General features: G+C 42.6%; 1 protein-coding gene across 1 annotated transcript in view; it reads right to left on the reverse strand.

The window, feature by feature from the left end:
* The window catches only part of LOC126252400 (uncharacterized), a 151,562-nt gene extending 136,420 nt beyond the window's left edge, over positions 1 to 15,142 (reverse strand). Inside the window, exon 1 of the mRNA XM_049953290.1 lies at positions 14,861 to 15,142. Coding sequence (XP_049809247.1) covers positions 14,861 to 15,142 — 282 coding nt within the window. The remainder of the gene's footprint in view (positions 1 to 14,860) is intronic.
* Positions 15,143 to 22,096: the final 6,954 nt, after the last annotated feature.

The following is a 22,096-nucleotide window of genomic DNA, read 5'->3' on the forward strand; positions in this document are numbered from 1 at the left end:
TCTTTCTACAGGCGAGCGATTGCATATGACTGCTAGTATGGATGTATTGCATCAGCATATTCTGAAAGGAACCTGCCTGGTATAAAATCTGGACCAGAAGCCTTTCTTAAGTGTTTTAAGCTGATTCGCTACAATTAGGACATCTACTTTTTAGTTATTCATGTTGGCAGTTGTTCTTGATTCGAATTTTGAAATATTTACTTCGGGCAACGAGACCTGTGTGAAGGGGACTTGGTGGTTTTTTAGTTTAGAGAGTCTTGGGAAAGTACAAAAAGGGCTTTAATTTCAAAGGGTGCAGGCCGAACACAGGAAGAGGGTGGACATGGAAACAATCCGTATTGTAGTTCTAAGCTGTCGCAGATGTGCTGGAAAAGTAACAGAGCTTCAAATGCTAATATAAAGCACTGAATCTCAAATCGTTATTGGCATGGAATGCTAGCTAAAGCAGGAAATAGGTTCAGCCGAAAACTTTACTAAGAAAATAACTGCGTTCAGAAAGGATAGATTAAATACAGTTGATGGCGAAGGGTTTATTGTTATCAGAAATAGTTTACCTTGTAGTGAAATTGAAGTAGATAGTTCCCATGAGCTAGTATGAGTAGAGGTTATACTTGACAACCGGAATAAATTAATAATTGGTTATCTTTACCGACCCTCCGACTCAGATGATATAGTTGTTGAACAGTTAAAAGAAAATTTGAGTGGCTTTTCAAATAGATGCCACACTCATGCAATTATTATTGGTAGTGACTTCAATTTACCCTTGCTATGGTGGCGAAAATACGTGTTTGAAGTCGGTGGCAGGCATAAAACATCGTTCGAAATCGTACTGAATGGCTTCTCAGAAATTTATTTTGAACAGCTACTTCAGGAGTATCATGACAGATACAAGCGTTAGTGACCACAAGGTTGTTGTAGCTACACTGAGTACCGCAACATCCAAATCCACCAGAAATAAATGGGAAATATATCTATTTTTAAAAAAAGCAGATAAAAACAACATGGCGGCCACTGAGTGACGCGCGTTTCTTTGGCTCGCGAGTTTTTCCGCTCATTGAAGGTGTTACAGAGAAGTGCGGCAGTCCACAACGTGTGCATCCGACTAAACAAGAGTTACTTGCCGTGGTGTGTTGTTCTCCGTTGATTACCACAAGTGATAAGTGATAAGTGAGTGAAAAATGGGAAGAGCACGAGTAAGCGGCAGCAGGCGAGGCTACAGGGGCGCAGGCGGCGCGGGCGCCCGGTCTCCGGCGGCAGGTGAGGCCTCGCTTCCCGACATCGGGGAGCTCGTCCGGTCCCAGGTGAGTGCGGCGCTGCACAGCAAAGACACGCTAGACGTAATCGTGCAATCCATCACGGATTCTGTGACGGCCGCGGTCATGGACAAACTGCAAGAGTCTGTCGGGCGCAACAGCACCGAAATCCAGTCTCTCAAAAAGTCCCTGGCCGCACAAGAGAAAAAAGCCGCCGACCTAGAAGCTAAACTGTCTGCGGCCACCGATGAACTCGAGCAGTATCAGCGAAGGAACAGCTTGCGCTTGTTCGGGGTAGCTGAAAACGATCGCGAAAACACCGACGACCTGGTCATTAGCCTCGTGCGTGAAAAACTTGGCGTGCGAATCGACGTGACCGATATTGACAGAAGCCACCGTGTTGGGCGCAGGGTACCAGGTGTCATGAAACCCAGGCCCATAATAATTAAATTTGTGTCATATCGGAAAAGAGCTGAAGTGTTTGCTCAGAAAAGAAAACTCGCCAAGAGTGGGGTTACCCTGAGGGAAGATCTGACGCGCGAAAGACTAAAAATTTTGAACACTGCGATCACACAGTTCGGCCTTCAAAATGTATGGACCCAGGATGGCAGGATCGTAGTCAAGATGGAAGGAGGGAGGAAAACGGTGACGAACATGTCCGAACTGAAAGACTGAGCGAAATCTCGCGAGACACAAAGTCTCATATTGTACTCTGTCTAATATAAGTTAATTAGTATTCGTTCTTTTCATTTTTTTACGTAAATATTGCTTCGTTAATTCTATAAGTACCATAAGTACTCTATTTAAAATCAGTCAATTGTTTCACATAGATATTGCTTCTTTATTTGTGTATCATAAGTGCTCATGTATATTCATATTGTCAGTCAAACGGGAATTAACATTCACCATTAACAGGAATCTCCTTAAAACCGCCTTTCTATATCTGTTATTTTCATCCTCGTCGCTACCACTACTACTACTATTATCTTTTTCGTAAGCACCACTGCCACTTTCCATCTTTCTTTTCGCTCCCTTCTCCGATACCTCCAGCTTGTCTTTCACCTTTAGCCCACAGACGCTTGAGTCAGTCACGACCTTGGACACACCTGTAAATATGTCTTCCCCCGCGAAATCCAGCTTTTGTCCCTCTTCCGGCCAGCAGGTAGACGGAGCGCGCTCGGTCCTACAGGCGGCCACAATGGGACGGACCGGTTCCGGCGGCGGGCTCTTTGTGGCCCACGCGAACGCTCAGTCGCTAACGGCTCACTTCGACGAGTTCTGTAACCTGTTCTGCCAATCGCTGTTCCATATTATCCTCGTCTCTGAAACTTGGTTGAAACCAAACATCTCTTCCGACGCTATCCGAATCACTGGTTACACTCTCCTAAGGGCAGATCGTGAAACACGACGCGGGGGTGGTGTGGGTGCCTATGTTCGCTCTGATCTGAGACCTACTATACTATGCACATCGGATGCAAAGCGCGAAGGAGAAGCAGAGTTCTTGTTTTTCGAAATAAATACATCAAATCAGAAACTGCTAATTGGAGTAATCTATAAACCTCCAAACGTCGGTGCTATGTCCTCCTTTCAGTCTGCCCTGTCCTCGCTCGTGACACTGTATGAACACATAATCATTATGGGCGACACAAACATCGACTTACAGTTAAAATCTCCCTCTGCAGAAAAACTAAGGAGACTGTTCCACTCCAATGATATGAGTTTAACACCGCTGGACCCAACTCATCACACGCCACATAGCCATACACTCATAGATATAATGGCAACAAAGCGACCAGATAAAATAATTCGCGCCAATCAGACATCCGCTCCAGGACTCTCTGCTCATGACGTGATATTCTTAAATTACTCAGTGCATACTACCAAAGAAAAATCTCACCTGGTAACCTACAGAAACCTAAAAAATGTTAACCATGACGCTCTTCAAAAGGATTGCTCAGACATCCCTTGGTATGATATAAGCAATGAACCGACTTTAGACGGAAAAATTCGGGAATTATGTCGCAAAATCATTGCACTGTATGATAAACATGCTCCTCAACGCACTGTCAAGGTAAAGAGAGCTCCCGCTCCGTGGCTCACCACTGCATTACGCCAGTTAATGAATAAACGTGATGCTGCACATAGGGCCTTCAAGCGTAACCCAACTCCCGAGGCGTACGAAGCTTATAGGAAACTCCGAAATAGAACCAAGCAGAGCGTGAGGAATGCCAAAATCAGACATGCCCGCTCTGTCGTATGCGGCATATCAAAGCCTGCTGCACTGTGGAAAAAGCTGCGCAGTTTCGGTATAGGGAAGCGAAGATCTGACGCTGTTTATCAAGCGTCTGCAGAAGAATTAAACGATTTCTTCTCAACAGCTGTAAATTGCCACGCAGCGACAAATTACCAGCCCCAAGATATCAATCTCTCGAGAGACAAGTTTTTCCTAAAACATGTCACTACCGGCACAGTACACAAGGCAATTACGAGAATCTCTTCCGAGGCAGTAGGAAATGATGGAGTGAGCATTGGCATGATCAAGAACGTCGTAGACACTATTACTCCAGTTATCACAGACATCTTCAACCTGTCTCTTGTCAGTAGTACATATCCTACTGAGTGGAAGCAAAGTTTAGTTCAACCTATACCCAAGACTGACAACCCTAAGTCGCCAGGTGACTACAGGCCGATCAGCATACTACCTGCAATATCTAAAGCCCTAGAATACATCGTCCATGAACAGCTGACGGATTACCTCAAAACTCATAACATCCATGACAAATATCAGTCAGGCTTTCGAAAGCACCATAGTACAGCAACTGCACTAATCAAAGTAACTGATGACATTAAACATGCTATGGACAGACGTGAAGCTACCATCCTAACACTGCTTGACTTTAGCAAGGCTTTTGATACAGTTGACTTTGATATATTACTAATTAAAATGAAGCAGCTGAATTTCTCAAACAGCGCAATACACTGGTTCGACAGCTACCTCAAAAACAGAAGTCAACAAGTCATTTGTGGGTCGGAAAAGTCATCATGGAAAAACGTGCGCTCTGGAGTTCCCCAAGGCTCCGTCCTTGGTCCATTACTCTTCTCACTGTACATTAATGATATTTCTTCAGTGATTCACTCCTGCAACTACCATCTATATGCCGACGACATCCAACTGTACATAAGTGCAAGCCCCAAGAACATTGCTGACGCAGTAGCGAGTATGAACGCGGATCTTTGCTCTGTTTCTCGATGGGCACAGAACCTAGGTCTGAAACTAAACCCCAAGAAATCCCAGGTCATACTTATATCTCATCCAAAGTTAATCAGTCGGCACTTTCACGAAACAGTCCCTCAAATACACCTCAATGGTACCCAACTACCATACCAAAAAACAGTAAAAGACCTTGGAATAATCTTGGATGAACACCTAAACTGGGAAGAACAAACAGTTACAGCTTGCCGGAAATCGCTCTCCTCCCTACATGCAATTCAGAAATTTAGAAAAATATTTCCAACCCATGTTAAACAAAAATTAGTCCAAACACTAGTCTTGCCTAATCTTTACTACTGTGATGTAGTTCAACACGGCACAAATAGTGAAAATTCGAGACGCCTCGAGCTAGTGATGAACGCTTGCGTTAGATACGTATGCAATGTACGGTTGTATGATCATATCAGTCCTTCATACTCCCAGCTAGGTTGGATACGCCCACATAAGGCACGCGATCTCCACACGATGTGCTTACTTCATCGATTTCTTAGCCACTGGTGCCCCCAATACTTATCTTCTCACATTAAACACCTATCATCATTCCACAACCGCAATACCAGATCGGATACGTCTAGCATCTTGGCTGTACCTTTACATAACACAAAATCTTTCTCCATGTCATTCTCCATCTCAGCCATACGACTATGGAACGCGCTCCCCTGTGATCTGCGTCTTATCCGGAACCACTCAACATTCAAGAGTGAACTCAAGACTTACATATTAGGGACGGTATAGCCACCATTGTTGGGCCCCTCTCATCTCTTTCTTTCTCCTCTCCATCATAGCTTCGAATTTTACCATTCTATTTCTCTTCCTCTAACCTATCTACCTCTTCTATATCTCTTTCACCCCATTCTATCGTCTTATGTCTCTGCTTGATGAGAATAACTCACAAGCTGCAAGAATATAACGAGAAAATTCCCAACCAGCAATAGGACTGACATTCATAAAAGAAAAATATGTTTACTTTCATATACATAGTCATTATTATTATTATTATTATTACTATTATTATTATTCTTGATTGTTATACTTAATTTTTGATTGTTATAATTATCATTGTACTACGTTTATAATCTCTATTTTTTTCTTAACATTAATACTGTATAACATGTAATATGTCCTTAATGTTCTGTAGAAACTGAAATTTGTTGAATCTGAGTATGCCTGGTTAGGTGTAAGAGAGGGCCTGAAGGCCCTAATCTTGCCAGGTAAAATAAATGCATAAATAAATAAATAAATAAAAAAATTCGCTTGAAACCTTCCTAAGAGAGAGAGTCCACTCCTTCCAATCTGAGTATGTAATCGCAGATCAGATGAGGTTTATATTCAGAGAAGTAGTATCGACGGCAGTTGTGAGATATGTACCAAATAAATTAATAAGACGCGTTAACGATCCCCCACTGTACACAAAACATGTCACATTTAAAAGAAAGCAAAATCTCCAAGACTGGCTAAGTTTCACAGAAGCTCGAAATTTAGCATGAACTTCAGTGCGATAAGCTTCGACAACGAAATTCTCTCTCGAAATATGGTAGAAAACCAGAAGGGATTTCGGTCGTATGTAAAGTACATCAGTGGAAAATGCAATCAATACCTTCACAGCGCGATAACAATGGTGATGTTATTGATGACAGCACCACTAAAGCAAAGTTACTAAACACGGTTTTCCGAATCTTTTTTCTTGCCTGTAGTGGACTCCTGACCTGTTCAGCGTATCCTGGAAACTCACCAAGGTCGAGGAACCTGCCACCTACACGGTCGCAGAACCGTCTGAGCCTCGGATTGAGACCCTCCACACAGCTAGGCAGGCAGCGAAGTGATCATACAGTGAAATATCCTTTGTTGTGTGCCGAAGTTATTGCAAATTACGCTCCATTATCCTCATCGCACTTCGCAGAGAGGTCCATGATAAAATTAACTGCCTAAATAAATATTAATAATACACTCCTTTAGGTAACACATGGTCAACAAGTTAATTAAACACCTTTAGAGTCAGCAGAACAGTGACAGTTTTGAAGTGCAGAATAAATGCCAGTGCTTAACTAAGGGACAAAAAGCGTCAGTTTTTCTGGGAAGAGATCCGGTGTCGTGTTAGACATTTCTTGTGACTACGCGAGGCAGCGGCAGGGTCGCGCGCCATGTAAGCAGTGTAAAAGGGCGAAACAGCAGCCTGTTTTTATGTAGCGTCTGGCCGTCGAAAAAGCGGCTTTCCAGTAACCAAAAATTGCATCCTGCACCAAACTTAATGCTTCTGAAAACGAACACAGTTAATGTATTAGTTAATGATTGCTACACTATGTGATCAAAAGTATCCGGACACCCCAAAACCATACGGCTTTCATATTAGGTGCATTGTGCTGCCACCTACTGCCACGTACTCCTTATCAGCGACCTCAGTAGTCATTAGAAATCGTGAGAGAGCAGAATGGGGCGCTCCGCGGAACTCACGGACTTCGAACGTGGTTAGGTGGTTGGGTGTCACTTGTGTCATACGTCTGTACACGAGATTTTCACACTCCTTAACATCCCTAGCTTCACTGTTGCTGATGTCATAGTGAAGTGGAAACGTGAAGGGACACGTACAGCACAAAAGCGTACAGGCCGACCTCGTCTGTTGACTGACAGAGACCGCCAACAGTTAAAGAGGTCGTAATGTGTAATAGGCAGACATCTAGCCAGACCATCACACAGGAATTCCAGACGCAATCAGAATCCACTGGAAGTACTATGACAGTTAGAGGGGGGGGGGGGGGTGAGAAAACTTGTATTTCACGGTCGAGCGGCTGCCAATAAGCCACAGATAACGCCGGTAAACGCCAAACGATGCCTCGCTTGTTGTAAAGAGCGTAAACTTTGGACGATTGTACAGTGGAGAAACATTGTGTGGAGTAACGAATCACGGTACACAATGTGGCGATCCGATGGTAGGGTGTGGGTATGGCGAATGCCCGGAAAACGTCATCTGCCAGTGTGAGTAGTGCCAACGGCAACATTCGGAGGCAGTGGTGTTATGGTGTGGTCGTGTTTTTCATGGAGGGGCTCGCACCCCTTGTTTTTTTTGCGTGGCACTATCACAGCACAAGCCTACATTGATGTTTTAAGCACCTTCTTGCTTCCCACTGTTGAAGAGCAGTTCGGAGATGGCGATTGCATCTTTCAACACGATCGAGCATCTGTTCATAATGCACGGCCTATGGCGGAGTGGTTACACGGCGATAACATCCCTCTAATGGACTGGCCTCACAGAGTCCTGACCTGAATCCTATAGAACACCTCTGGGATGTTTCGGAACGCCGACTTCGTGCCAGGCCTCACCGACCGACATCGATACCTCTCCTCAGTGCAGCGCACCGTGAAGAATGGGCTGCCATTCCCCAAGAAATCTTCCAGCACCTGACTGAATGTATGCCTGTGAGAGTGGAAGCTGTCATCAAGGCTAAGGGCGGGCCAATACCATACTGAATTCCAGCATTACCGATGGAAGGCGCCACAAACTACTAAGTCATTTTCAGCCAGGTGTCCGGATACTTTTAATCACATAGTGTATTTAAATAGTCAGAAAAAAACATTTTTTCCTGTTACGAAAACATTAAAAAGTTCGATTATGTACCATTTCTACACTTCAAAATTTAGACGAACTCGTCACACGTGGAATCGACGGGATCGGTTACAAGCAAATCCTGACAGGATGTTACCTGCCAAGAAGAAAGCGACAAAAATAAGACAAGAAGTAAAATTCACTTCCGACAAGAAGCAAATTCAGTTCCACTGAAGTGCGACTGCCTTCGTGCAGAATAAGAATCCAGAGCCTCCAGCAAGGAGAACTATGAGAGCCAACACTGTTGCACTCAACGACATTAGACAAACGACTGGCACAAAGTCCTCTTTTCAGATGAATCTCGTTTCTACCTTCGGCATCATCATGAGTCTATCCGTATGTGGAGACTCCGAAGACAACCGAAGTTACCAGGTTGCACTCATCATTGTCATACGGGGTCAGCACATGGCATGATTGTGAAGGGTGCCGCTGGGTAAACAACACGCTCATATGCGGTTTGCATAGGTTGTGTTTTGGACAGCAGCCGTTACATGTCTGGCGCATCAAGTCTGTGGCCTAGGTTTACGTGACCTTCTCTGTATAAAACTGCACGCTATCATGCTATTCTGCATGCTATCATGGTATCCTGACCCACTCTTTTTGATCGCCTTTAGGTGTGCAGGACGCTCAGGATTTACACCCGCGAAACCAATAGCTGACGCCGTTAAGCAGGCTATACGAGTAGCAACAGAACAGAAGAGAAATACACATCAGCAGTATGACTGAATTTTCTCGTGCTGATAAATGAGAAGGAACGATCTCTTTTACTTGGTTAAAAAAAAAGAAACCTTTCAAAAGTCAAGATCGCATAAATATATCTTTATTTTCAACAAACAGATTCGAGAGACTTTGCTGTCATCTTTAGGTCTTAAAAAGTTTTGTTTAAAAACGTGTTCATTGTGATATGGAACGTCAAGCCAAATTTTCGTGTTAGTAGACAAAATGTGGCAACTTATACAAAGGTTTGTCAGTAATTTACAATGATAAAGCACCTTGTATGCATGGCCATGTTTGCATATATAGCGCTCATACATGATCGTTACCTCATAAATATCACACTATACAATAAAATGGACAGTAGCACACTTGTTTACGCTAACTTCACATGTTCCATTAATCACTGATCCGCGTGATGCTGGATCATCAATTAATAGAACATGTCAAGCTGATCCTATATCAGCAATCAATGGAAAATGTCATGCTATCGTAAACAGATATGCTACTGTGCATTTTACTGTATGCTGTGATTTTTATGACGTAACAATCTTCTTTGAAGGCTACATATACGGGCAAGGCCATTAACATAAATTGCTTTTTGATTGTAAATGTTTTATTATTGACAAACCTTTGTATAGGTTGCTACATTTTATCCACTAACATGACAACTTAGTGTGACGTTCCAACTGACAATGAACAAGCTTTTAACAAACATTTTGAAGAACTGAGGATGACAGCAAAGTCTGTCAAATAAAGAAATGTTTATGCTTTCTAGACTTTAAAAAGTTTTTTATGATAGCGGTACTAATAGAACGTTTTAAATGCGAACATTTTAGGTTAGGCTTTACCGTGACTGTTATTGACATTAAATGAAACAACGAGTTTACTGTTACCGGTCACCATTTTATTTATTTCCACGACGCGTTTCAAAGGTTTATGGAGGTTTAAACCTTTGAAACGCGTCGTGGAAATAAATAAAAAGGTGACTGGTAACAGTAAAGTTGTCGTTTCATTTAAGGTACTAGTAGATATAGCAGGGGCATTCGACAATTTATGGTGGCCCTCGATGTCTGCACGCTTTTGAGGCCTGCAACTCCCGGCGGCTCTGTGTAACAATTTTATTTAAAAATGCAGAAATAGTTATCAAGTGGCGAGGAGGGAATCGCAAGGTGATCGGAAGGTCATTAAGGGATGGCCGCAGGGGTCGATTCGTGGACCCGTTGAACCAAGTCTATCATTAATGGAAATGACGATGGCACAGAAGGAGAATTCGCATGGTCTGATGACATCCTTCTCGTGACACCGACCAACTTGAGAGAGCACCTTGAAGTGAAAACATCGGCAGTTTTGCAAACCGCGAACAAGTTGTGTGCTATAAATAAATTCACCATTTCAGAAATAAAATCCTTGACAATGTGTTAAAAGGAGACACAAAAGAATCCTGCAGTTAAACTAGATGGAATTAGCATAAAAAGAAACATGATTACAAGGTGCTTGGTTATATACCTGGACCGGAAATTAAACTTCAATCAACATATCGAAACTGCTACAGAAAGTATCTACAAGTTACGGCATAACTTGCCAGGATAAACACGGTGAATTACAGATTACCCATGACTGTAATATGAACAAACCAGTGCGCTCTTTTCGAGTCAACAATATATTTTGCTGCCAGCATGTGGGAATATCGACTCTGTATAGCGGGTAGTGCCATAGCGGTAAGGTGCGGACAGAGGAGTGTGCTCCTGCAGCTATCGGGAGCTTCCGACACTACGTCAATGGAGACAATATGCTTCGTGCTCGCAATATTCCCGATAGACAAAACTATTAAGTATCTCTTGGCAACACAGGGGCTAAAACTGGGAGGACCAGACACACTGAGAGATACTGCAGGGGAGAAAATAGAAACTTCCGGAGAGCTCAGAGTGAATTCGTGGCAAAGGGAATAGGACAACTGCGGAAAGGATAGCAGGATATCGAATTCTTTCCCAACGTCATGGAGTGACTGAGGATAAACCATGTCAATCCCAGCCCGGACATGGGTCACACCCCACTCAATCGCTCTGTATAAATCTCGTCAGGTGATTGACTGCGCTTGTGGGGAGATGGGGACCCTAGAACACGTACTTCTATATGGTAACCGTCGGTCGCAGGGAAGGTGACTAACAGACTCACACGACGACATAACACAATTACTTAGAGATCAGACCTAATGGACCGATCTCAGCGACTATACAGATAGAATGTCTAAGAGCGGTGCATAAAAAATACTTCCAGCAACGGAAGTACAGGCGGCGAGCAGCCCAGGTGACAAATGGCTCCATAGACAATTCCAGCGAGACAGACAACAGCAGTAGCGGTAGCAAATCAGATTACAGCGGCCTAGCCGAAGACAAACAAAGAATAAGAAGTAGGTCTTCATTTATTGGATTGTCACAAAAACAACTGTATAGCAGACAATAATAATAGACTGATTGAGAAATATAGAAATACAGGATACCACACGCTGCTATGTACTATAACTTTTGTATCCCTCCTGGGAGGCGGCGCGTGAGTAGGAACAGGAAAAGGTAATACAAGTCGGTAATGCAAGAACGTGGTTCACTGGTGTAAAAACAATGTGATAAACGATTACATAACTTTGTACGTAGGTGCGATGCTGAAGCGAAGTGTCCTGGCTGGCTGCACCTGATGAAATGGGCTGAAGCAGTCGCGGAGCTCCTAGACCTCGACAGCACCGGCTAGAGGGCGCTATCGTCTGTGTCTCTCCTAGTGCCAACTTGAGAAACTATTCCGTGGCATCGTTGCTATCGATACCACAATAACTTAGCTTAGTTGTAGGATCACGCCATCTCAGGATAGGAGACCCAAAGTATTGCTGAGGTCCTCACCTCACAAGCCAGTAGCAGTAGATGGGGCAGTGGCTGCCCAGAAGCGAGAGGCTCATTGTCGTTCTGAGGTACTTCTCATGGACGGCATCAGTGCTAGCATTCTATAAATCTAAAGTCTTTCTATCTTCTTAATACACAAATTGTTTAATTTTAAACTTTTCTGCTTCGTGATTAAGTTTAAAAATATTATTCAACTTCATTAAAATCATGTTTAATTCCGTGAGGAAGCAGCTGTGCCCAGCGACTGTATTTATTTTAGATAGTAAAGGGTACAGCAGTCAATGACCACTAATGTTTATTTTATAAACAAATTTAGGTCATTTTGTGGCCATCTCCAATGCGGTAAAGGTTAAGTTAAAACCTTAAAACTGTTTATATATAAATACGAGGGTGGTTTGATATGTGCAGTAAATAGCCATGAAAGAATGTAACATTTCTGTTGCACCTTGATGGTTGGTTAGTTCGCTTATTTCAAGGATCGTACAAAGAGTTTCAACAGTGTACATAGCACAATACATTCCTGACAGCCGTCTGAATTGGTCAGTGTGTTGACTGCGACTGAAAATGGAGAAAATTGGTTTCGTGCTGTCATTAAACATTTTCATTTGGAGGTTGGATTGCCACTAAAATCAAAACAGAATTGGATGACCGGCCGTTGTGACCGAGCGATTCAAGGCGCTTCAGTCTGGAACCGCGCTGCTGCTACGGTCGCAGGCTCGAATCCTGCCACGGGCATGGATGCATGTGATGTCCTTAGGTTAGTTAGGTTTAAGTAGTTCTAAGTCTAGGGGACTGATGACCTCAGATGTTAAGTCCCATAGTGCTTAGAGCCATTTGAACCATTTTGAGAATTGGACAAAATTTATGTAGACTCTTCGCCATCATTGAAGACAATTTATTTTTGGACAAATGAATTTAAAAGTGGTCGGAAAGCACCGAAGACCAAGCGCGCTCCGGCCGTCCAATTAAGGTCACCACAAAAGAAACCATTGACAAAATCCATGATATGGTAATGCGAGACCGCCAACAAAAGTTTGTGAGATTGCTGAGACTGTGGGCATTTCAACTGAGCGAGAGTATAGTATCCTGCTCGGAGAACTGGCTGTGAAGAAACTGCGTGCGAAGTGGGTGCAGCGATCGCTCACAGTCTACCGAAAGTGTATCCGGCACAACACGTTTAATAGCAGTCCGCAAAACTTTTTGCGCCAATTTGGGACTGTTGGTGAAACCTGGATCCATCGTTATTCACCAGAGACAAAACGGCAGTCATAACAATGGATAAAGGCTGGTAAAAGTGCACCAAAGAAGAAGAAGACCATTTATCATCTGGGAAGGTGATGGACACTGTTTTTTTGGGATTCCAAAGGAATAAACCTCAAAGATTATTTGGAAAAAGGGGGAACCATAACTGGATCCTATTAGTCTTCATTGTTGGATCGTTAGAAATTTGCGTTGGCTAAAAAAGACAAAGGTTGGTACACAAAAAAGTGCTCTTTCACCAGAATAATGCACCATCGCACACATCAGCGATAACTACAGCGAAAGTGTATAAATTAGGCTTTGGATTGGTTCCTCATCCACTCTACCCACCAGACTTAGCTCAAGTGACTTCTTACTGTTCCCTAGCGTGGAATGGCGTACCCGTTTCGTTCATCCAAACTCAGTTCCACTTGATGTGTAACCAAGATGGAGCTGGAAGCTTTATACTAAGTTTCTATTCCTGTAATACGCCCCAAATCACCTACAAATTAAAACATGTATTACTTGCTGAGAAAAAAATTTTCATCGAACGCGGAAGCGATAATTGCAATCAACGAGATTGGCAGAGATTGGCAGAACCTATTTTTCCGATGAGATGAAAAGGGTTGAGGCCGCAGGATCAAGTGTATATTGTTCAAGGGAGACTATGTTGAGACGCAAGGCGAGTTATTTACGAAACAAACATTTTTCTTGTTCCCAGAATGAGATTTTCACTCTGCAGCGGAGTGTACGCTGATATGAAACTTCCTGGCAGATTAAAACTGTGTGCCCGACCGAGACTCGAACTCGGGCCCTTTGCCTTTCGGGGGCGGGTGCTCTACCATCTGAGCTACCGAAGCACGACTCAGAGCCGGTACTCACAGCTTTACTTCTGCCAGTATCTCGTCTCCTACCTTCCAAACTTCACAGAAGCTCTCCTTCGAAACTTGCCGAACTGGCACTCCTGAAAGAAAGTATACTGCGGAGACATGGCTTAGCCACAGCCTGGGGGATGTTTCCAGAATGAGATTCTGCAAGTTTCGCAGGAGAGCTTCTGTAAAGTTTGGAAGGTAGGAGACGAGATACTGGCAGAAGAAAAGCTGTGAGTACCCGGCCTGAGTCGTGCTTCGGTAGCTTAGGTGGTAGAGCACCTGCCCGCGAAAGGCATAGGTCCCGAGTTCGATTCTCGGTCGGGCACACAGTTTTAATCTGCCAGGAAGTTTAATTTTTCTCGTTTTTGTATCATATAGCCCCATGTCAAAATTTGAATTCATTCTTTATTATAAATAAAATAAGCTTCATATTCTTTATATGTAAAATTTAATATTGTGAAAACACGACCTGACTTAGCACCTGGGAGACAAATCATTTGAAAATAGCCGGCCGGTGTGGCCGTGCGGTTCAGAAGTTAAGTCGCATAGTGCTCAGAGCCATTTGAACCATTTGCCATTTTTGAAAATAACAGCAAATAAAGTAATAAAAAATAACTTCGTAACCTTCCTCGGAATGGAGGTCGTTGACCGTTGAACTATACAGGAAGTTCTCCAAATCTCTCACTTACTGAAAACATCTGTTCATGGGTTGCCGAGAGACTGACATGCCACAAAACGCCAGTCAATAAACTCATGCAGTCGGGGACAGAGTTGAGGGCAGTGCGGATTGACGTACCCATTTTGGTCATCCAAACTCAGTTCCACTAGATGAAAAGCCAAAATGGAGCTGGCAGCGCTATATACTAAGTTTCTCTTCCTGTATTACGCCCAAATCACCTTGAAATTTAAACACATATTTTTCCTGTTATACTGAATTCGCATAATAAATAAAACTCTGTCTTCTGTCCTTCTTGGTGATGCAGTTTTAATGGCCAGTGATGCATTTGCGTGCTCACCACTGTGCCGACTCTCAGGATGGGGCCCCAGAGGTTCCTCCGGAAGCCCTGGCTGCGACAGTCGTCGTGGCACAGGCGGCCAGCAACTGGTGACCAGGACCCCAGAGGGCGCTGCACAGTCGGGCCCGCCAGATGGTCTCTGGTCAGCTGCTGCAGCAGCAGGTCGCCCGAAGAGCGTGGGGAGGCCCACGTGACGTCACTGTCCAAGCGCACGACCAGGCCTGGAGGCGGGGGACCTCCGCTCCTCACCAACCAGTGAGTCGACGTGTTCAGGAGGCCCATCTCCACACTCTGGTGACGAACATTCCAGATATCTAACATACTCACCACTCTCGAGTAAGAACTTGAATGGACTGGGAATAACAGCCAACAGTTGCAAAATACAGATTTATTAAAACCATGGTCAAGGTTTGATACAACTGTATTTTGCAACTAGTTGGCTGTTATTTACAATCCACTAAAGCTCTTGAACGCGCAGTTGCTGAAGTGCAGTCATGTTCAAAATCTTACTCTTGAGTCACATCATCATTAATTTACAGCAGGCGTTTTGAACATATACTGTGTTTGAACATTATAAAACATCTTGAAGAAAACGCTCTCTTGACACGTACTCAGCACAGATTCATAAAAGTGTCGTTATTGTGAAACACACCAGGCTCTTTGTTCTTGCAAAATAATAAGTGCTATCGACAGGGGATATCAAGTTGATCTCATATTTCTAGATATCCAGAAGGGTTTTCGACACCGTTATCCACAAGCAACTCCTAATCAGACTGCCTGCCTATGGAATATCATTCAACTGTGCAACAGGATTTGTGTCTTTCTGTCAGATCTGTCACAGTTGGTAGTAATTGAGAGGAAGCAAACTTGTGTAACTGAAGTGACATCTGGGGTTACTCGACGAAGTTTTGTAGGCCTTGTAACATGACGGACAGTAAGGATACTAAGACTGATTTGTTCTGGTTGGCATTGCGTCACTCTGATGAAAAAAATAACTTCAAAATTTTTCATAAAAATAACCTTCATCATACTATTATGCAAGAAGAAACTGGCAAAAAGTAAACAGTCAATTGTTTTAGGGAGATGTTTTCATTTTGGAACCACTGGGACACAGTTTTCAACCTCCAGTAATTTCAAGTGATATATTTGAAAGCAGTTTCGCATTTTTCCTAGACACAGTTCCACAACTTCTGTGAACTCAAGCAAATGTAGTCCTAAATAACAAGCAAAATGGGCATAACAGTTAATAAATTTATATGAAAGGTACATACTGCTCTAGTGGTTTCATTTCGAAACAACTCATTAAAGCAGTATTGAAAACTCAAATTTACGTTACAATAACTTTAAATGTACTTGATTTAGCTGTGAATGATGCTCTCAGTACGACCACTGTAAAAAAATCTTCTTGTCAGAATCTCCTACAGTCACGTTGTACATACTGCGCTCCGACTGTTTCTTTGAATGCTGTAAGTGACTGCTACAATGCATTGCATTCGTAAAAGTATCTCAGTACTAGATGTGTCTGTTTTGCAATAGCATCGGTGGTTTCAAGCTACAAGGCACTGACTAGTACTTCGTTATAAAATTAATAAAATGGTGGGTTAAGGCGGAAACCACTGGTGCTCAAAGCGTTAACAGGAGGGGCCAGCTAGGCGCGGCGCTCCGTCAGGTGGGAGGCGGCTGGCGCACTCGCTTCCGTCAGGGTCGCGCTGAAATGACTTTGCATACGTTTGCGAACGTATAGCGTAAACCATAAGACTTACAGTGGAGTACAATACGCCAACTATGAGAGCAATGCGAGATTATTCAGCTGAGTACAGTTTGACTTCGCAAATGACACATTTAATTAGTTATTGAGCCAAGAACGTATCTGTAACGAACTTTCACAATACCTCTAATAACAATAGTAATAATCTAACGACACATGAGATCGACCTATCATATAAAAGCGCTCATCAAGACGTACTGAATGGAATACTTAAATGTTTATTTACATACATTGTTAGCCAATGAGAGGTGATTGAATCAGATGTTAAATTAAAGTAAACATATTTAATTACACAAGATTTATAGATGATTAGCTTGGCGACATGTTTTGGTAAACGTACTCACAAATAATAAACACCAGTTATATCATAAGTTTTATATGTTTAATTGCCGATTTTAATTAATTAATCAGAATTTTTCATAGTGTCCCGTGAGATTCAAATTCCATTACAGGCACATAAATTTGGATAGCAGCAACGGAAGGAGCAGATCATTTTCTACAAAACTGATGTGCCATCTATGTATGTTTGTAAGTCCTGACATCGTCAGGTGACAGAGATGTAGATACCTGATTTATTTGTTAAAAATTCGTAATATTCTTATCGCAGTAAAACATGAAATGACATTTGCTCATAACTGGTTTCGGCTGAATGACAACCATCTTCAGATCTGGCGTACTAAAGACTGAGGGCCAATTTACACTGTTGGCAACATGCCATCATCACCAAGTTTGTCTCAGAACTTGCTTACTTAAGAACGAGGATTTAATTCACTGTTGGTCATACGAACAACATTACTTAGTGCGACTCCGAATCATGCTTACTAAGAACTGTTCACATGTGTGAAATCTTCTGGGACTTAACTGCTAAGGTCACCAGTCCCTAAGCTTACGCACTACTTAACCTAAATTATCCTAAAGACAAACACACACAGCCATGCCCGAGGGAGGACTCGAACCTCCGCCGGGATCAGCTGCACAGTCCATGATTGCAGCGCCCAAGACCGCTCGGTTACTAAGGGCTCTGTAGCTTCGTAGACTTAGCAACAAGGTTACGGCCAACGTTCTATGTGCACTGTTGTGTGCAATTAATGAATAAAGAGTGAATGATGTCGAACTCAAAACTCGTTGCTGGGAAACATTATTTGCAAGCAGCACCAATGCATCAACCTAACAGTAATTTACTCTGGTTTTTTGTATTAGGTATGCATTAACATTTTTATCAAACGAACTCTAAGCCCTACAACAACGATACAAGCTAAAGGTGGATGTTTTATCCGGGATTTCGTATGCACAGCACGTAACACCAATATCGATTGTAAGTAGTTTGTACTGTGTAATTATGTGTATGTGACTATGAAGTGTTTGTTCTTTAATAATGAAAGTCATCGAATTGTCAGAGAGAAGGCTGAAGTTTGTAATATATGCACTATGAAAACTAAAATATTGTTTAAAAATAATGAAACTTTGGAAAATATGTATGTTCAGTCAGAGAAAGTCAGTGGCTAGCCATTGTACAGTTAACATCAAGGGGCCAAGTGAGGCATTTGAAAGCCAATTTATATTGAAATTGCCTCGGATGTGGTTTCGGCTGTCGTATGGTGCTCTTGTTATTATGGAATGGCTCTAAAACGAGGATAATACGTCGCCAACAAGACTTTATAAAGAGCATTCAACATCAAGAGTGTGAGACCAGATAGCCGCCACGTGCTTACCACCACTATTGCGCCACTGCCCCGCCAACTTCAGGAACTCAGATATGTATCATAGTATGGAACAGTTTGTTTGTGTGAATGTTTTTCAATAATAATCCCATTGGTATAACGTGTGTTTGAACCTTAAAATGGTCCTGATCATGAAATCAATGTAGGGTCCCATTATAAATGTGCAGAAACGGAGTAACCTGTTTCTAACTAATTAATGGTTTGCTTCTGTACTAAATGTGCTAATGTTCAGTGCCAACGTGTGTAGTGTTATCGTAAAAACACCTGTTTCACAGCTAATGGATAAGGCACACAAATTGAACCTATATGAAAAGTAATTTTGCTTTGATTATTACTATGAACTATTTTCTGTAGTTAATTGAACTTAATATTTGAATTACTTGCTTTAAAGTATGAACACATAAACTATTTCAAGTGTGATTAGAAACGACAGTTTCAATTTATGGGCCCCCACTATATTTTTTTCTATTATAAGAAAGATAAACTAAATACTGCTTTCGCTAAAGAAGTCTGAAGCATTTCCGTAGAAGAGTGAGTATAAAAAGTGCCTGTGTAATGTTATTTAACTTGATTTGTGGTGTCTGTATGTTAGTTGAACCAGGACTCTGGCCATGCCCAGTTTTAGTCTCGTGAGGTCTTTAGTAACGTCTTATTGTTGAGTTAGCTATTGATTGCAACAGTAATTATTATTACTATGAGTGAAATAACTTTTAAAATTCCTATGATTGCTGATTTGTGTAAATATTAACTACTGCTACCCACTACTCAGTTCGTCCAGTAGTCGCGTGTATTCATTGCACTATTCAAAAGGAGTATTAATGAAAGTCAATTTAGTAGCTGATATTAAATTTTCTTGAAATGTAATGTTTCAAATTATTATGCCTAATTAGGCTGACGACCGTTTATTATTTCATATGTACGAATGTCAATACTAGTATTACCTCCAAAGTAAAGTCTTTCAGTTTTCTATTAATTGGCACTTATAAGAAATTCGATACCCTCTGTCCATTAGGTATACACACGGTCAAAGAAATACAAAAATCCTCACAGAGGGTAACACTACACTGCGAGCATAGCGTTATACTTGGTGCAAACTTGCAGCCCACGTGCTATACGTGGTTTCCCTGGACAGGACTAAAAATTCAGTTACTAGGGAATTAATTTGCTATAAGCAACTAGACCGGAAGGTTAGTGCATGGTGCGTATGAAAATTTAGTTGCAGATGGTGACTTCTTTATTTGCTTTCACCGTGAATGCATATGAACGTCATCGGTACAGCAGCAGTGGCCTTCAGGACGACGCAGCATGCTACACTCACACCCATAGGTTCGCCAAAGCATCACACCAATGGCTACGCGGCGCTCTCGCATATTGCTGGCTCAGCAGCAGTGAGAACCAGCCGTCGCACACACACACACAGAGGGCCAAGGCGCTCCAACGCGCCACAGAAGCCCCATGAAATTCTCACAGACGTCGCCATTTCATCAGTAGTGGACAGCGGTTGCAGACACAAATTAAGTGCATGCAGAATTTGCTACTGACCACGCAATATTTTTGCAGATTGTTAGTATTGGCAAAGGGTATTAAGCAGTCACCCACTAAGTTTGGTTTCGATCATTTGAGTGAGCTTAAGAGTCTGAGTAGGTCTGTGGAGGAAGAGAATGTTCAAGAAATGTCATTGAAATATATAATGTTGAAACTGAAGAGGATGGACAGTCAAGTTGAGGTGATGAACCGTCAATTTAAAGGAATAAACAAGTTTGAGGAGAGAGACAGAAAGTCTGAGGAGTTAATAAGAAAAAATTTCGATGACCTGATTGTGAAAACAAGTTCTTCGCTAGTGGGAATTTGCACTCATATTACTCAGGTTGAAAAGAAGTTGGCGGACTGGATAACCGCAGGGAAAAAACATCTGTACAAGAAAGAGTAGATGTTTCGTGGAGAGAGAGTGTGTGAATAAAAAGACGATAGGGTCTGCATTTTGTAGACTCTTACGTCTACACATATATTCTGTCAACCACTGTGAAATGCATGGCAGAAGGTACATTCCCCTGTACCAGTTGTTAAGGCTTTTTTCCGTTCCATTCACATATGGAGGGCGAGAATAATGATTATTTAAATGCCTCTGTGCGTGCTGTAATTAATCTAATCTTATCCTCACGATCCCCATGTGAGCGATATGTAGGGAGCTGTAATATACAGGGTGGTCCATTGATAGTGACTGGGCCAAATATCTCACGAAATAAGCATCAAACGAAAAAACTACTAAGAACGAAATTGGTCTAGCTTGAAGGGGGAAACCAGATGGGGCTATTGTTGACCTGCTAGATGGCTCTGCCATAGGTCAAACGGATATCAACTGCGTTTTCTTAAATAGGAACTCCCATTTTTTATTACATATTCGTGTAGTACGTAAAGAAATATGAATGTTTTAGTTGGACCACTTTTTTCGCTTTGTGGTAGATGGCGCTGTAATAGTCACAAACATATGGCTCACAATTTTAGACGAACAGTTGATAACAGGTAGGCTTTTTAAATTAAAATACAGAACCTAGAGACGTTTGAACATTTTATTTCGGTTGTTCCAATGCGATACATGTACCTTTGTGAACTTATAATTTATGAGAACGCATGCTGTTACAGTGTGATTACCTGTAAATACCACATTAATGCAATAAATGCTCAAAATGATGTCCGTCAACCCCAATGCATATGGTAATACATGTAACCACGTTCCTCTCAACAGCGAGTAGTTCGCCTTCCGTAATGTTCGCACATTCATTGACAATGCGCTGACGCATGTTGTCAGGCGTTGTCGGTGGATCACGATAGCAAATATCCTTCAAACTTTCCCCACAGAAAGAAATCCGGGGACGTCAGATCCGGTGAACGTGCGGGCCATGGTGTGGTGCTTCGACGACCAATCCACCCGTCATGAAATATGCTATTCAATACCGCTTCAACCGCACGCGAACTATGTGCCGGACAGCGATCATGTTAGAAAAAAATGGTTCAAATGGCTCTGAGCACTATGGGACTCAACAGCTGTGGTCATAAGTCCCCTAGAACTTAGAACTACTTAAACCTAACTAACCTAAGGACGTCACACACATCCATGCCCGAGGCAGGATTCGAACCTGCGACCGTAGCAGTCGCGCGGTTCCTGACTGAGCGCCTAGAACCGCTAGACCACCGCGGCCGGCGATCATGTTAGAAGTACATCGCCATTCTGTCATGCAGTGAAACATCTTGTAGTAACATCGGTAGAACATTACGTAGGAAATCAGCATACATTGCACCATTTAGATTGCCATCAATAAGATGGGGGCCAATTATCCTTCCTTCCATAATGCCGCACCATACATTAACCCGCCAAGGTCGCTGATGTTCCACTCGTCGCAGCCACCGTGGATTTTCCGTTGCCCAATAGTGCATATTATGCCGGTTTACGTTACCGCTATTGGTGAATGACGCTTCGTCGCTAAATAGAACGCGTGCAAAAAATCTGTCATCGTCCCGTAATTTCTCTTGTGCCCAGTGGCGGAACTGTACACGACGTTCAAAGTCGTCGCCATGCATTTCCTGGTGCATTGAAATGTGGTACGGGTGCAATCGATGTTGATGTAGCATTCTCAACACCGACGTTTTGAGATTCACGATTCTCGCACAATTTTTCTGCTACTGATGTGCGGATTAGCCGCGATAGCAGCTAAAACACCTACTTGGGCATCATCATTTGTTGCAGGA

The sequence above is a fragment of the Schistocerca nitens genome, chromosome 4 (genome assembly GCF_023898315.1).
Source record: "Schistocerca nitens isolate TAMUIC-IGC-003100 chromosome 4, iqSchNite1.1, whole genome shotgun sequence".
In the NCBI taxonomy this organism is placed as follows: Eukaryota; Metazoa; Arthropoda; class Insecta; order Orthoptera; family Acrididae; genus Schistocerca; species Schistocerca nitens.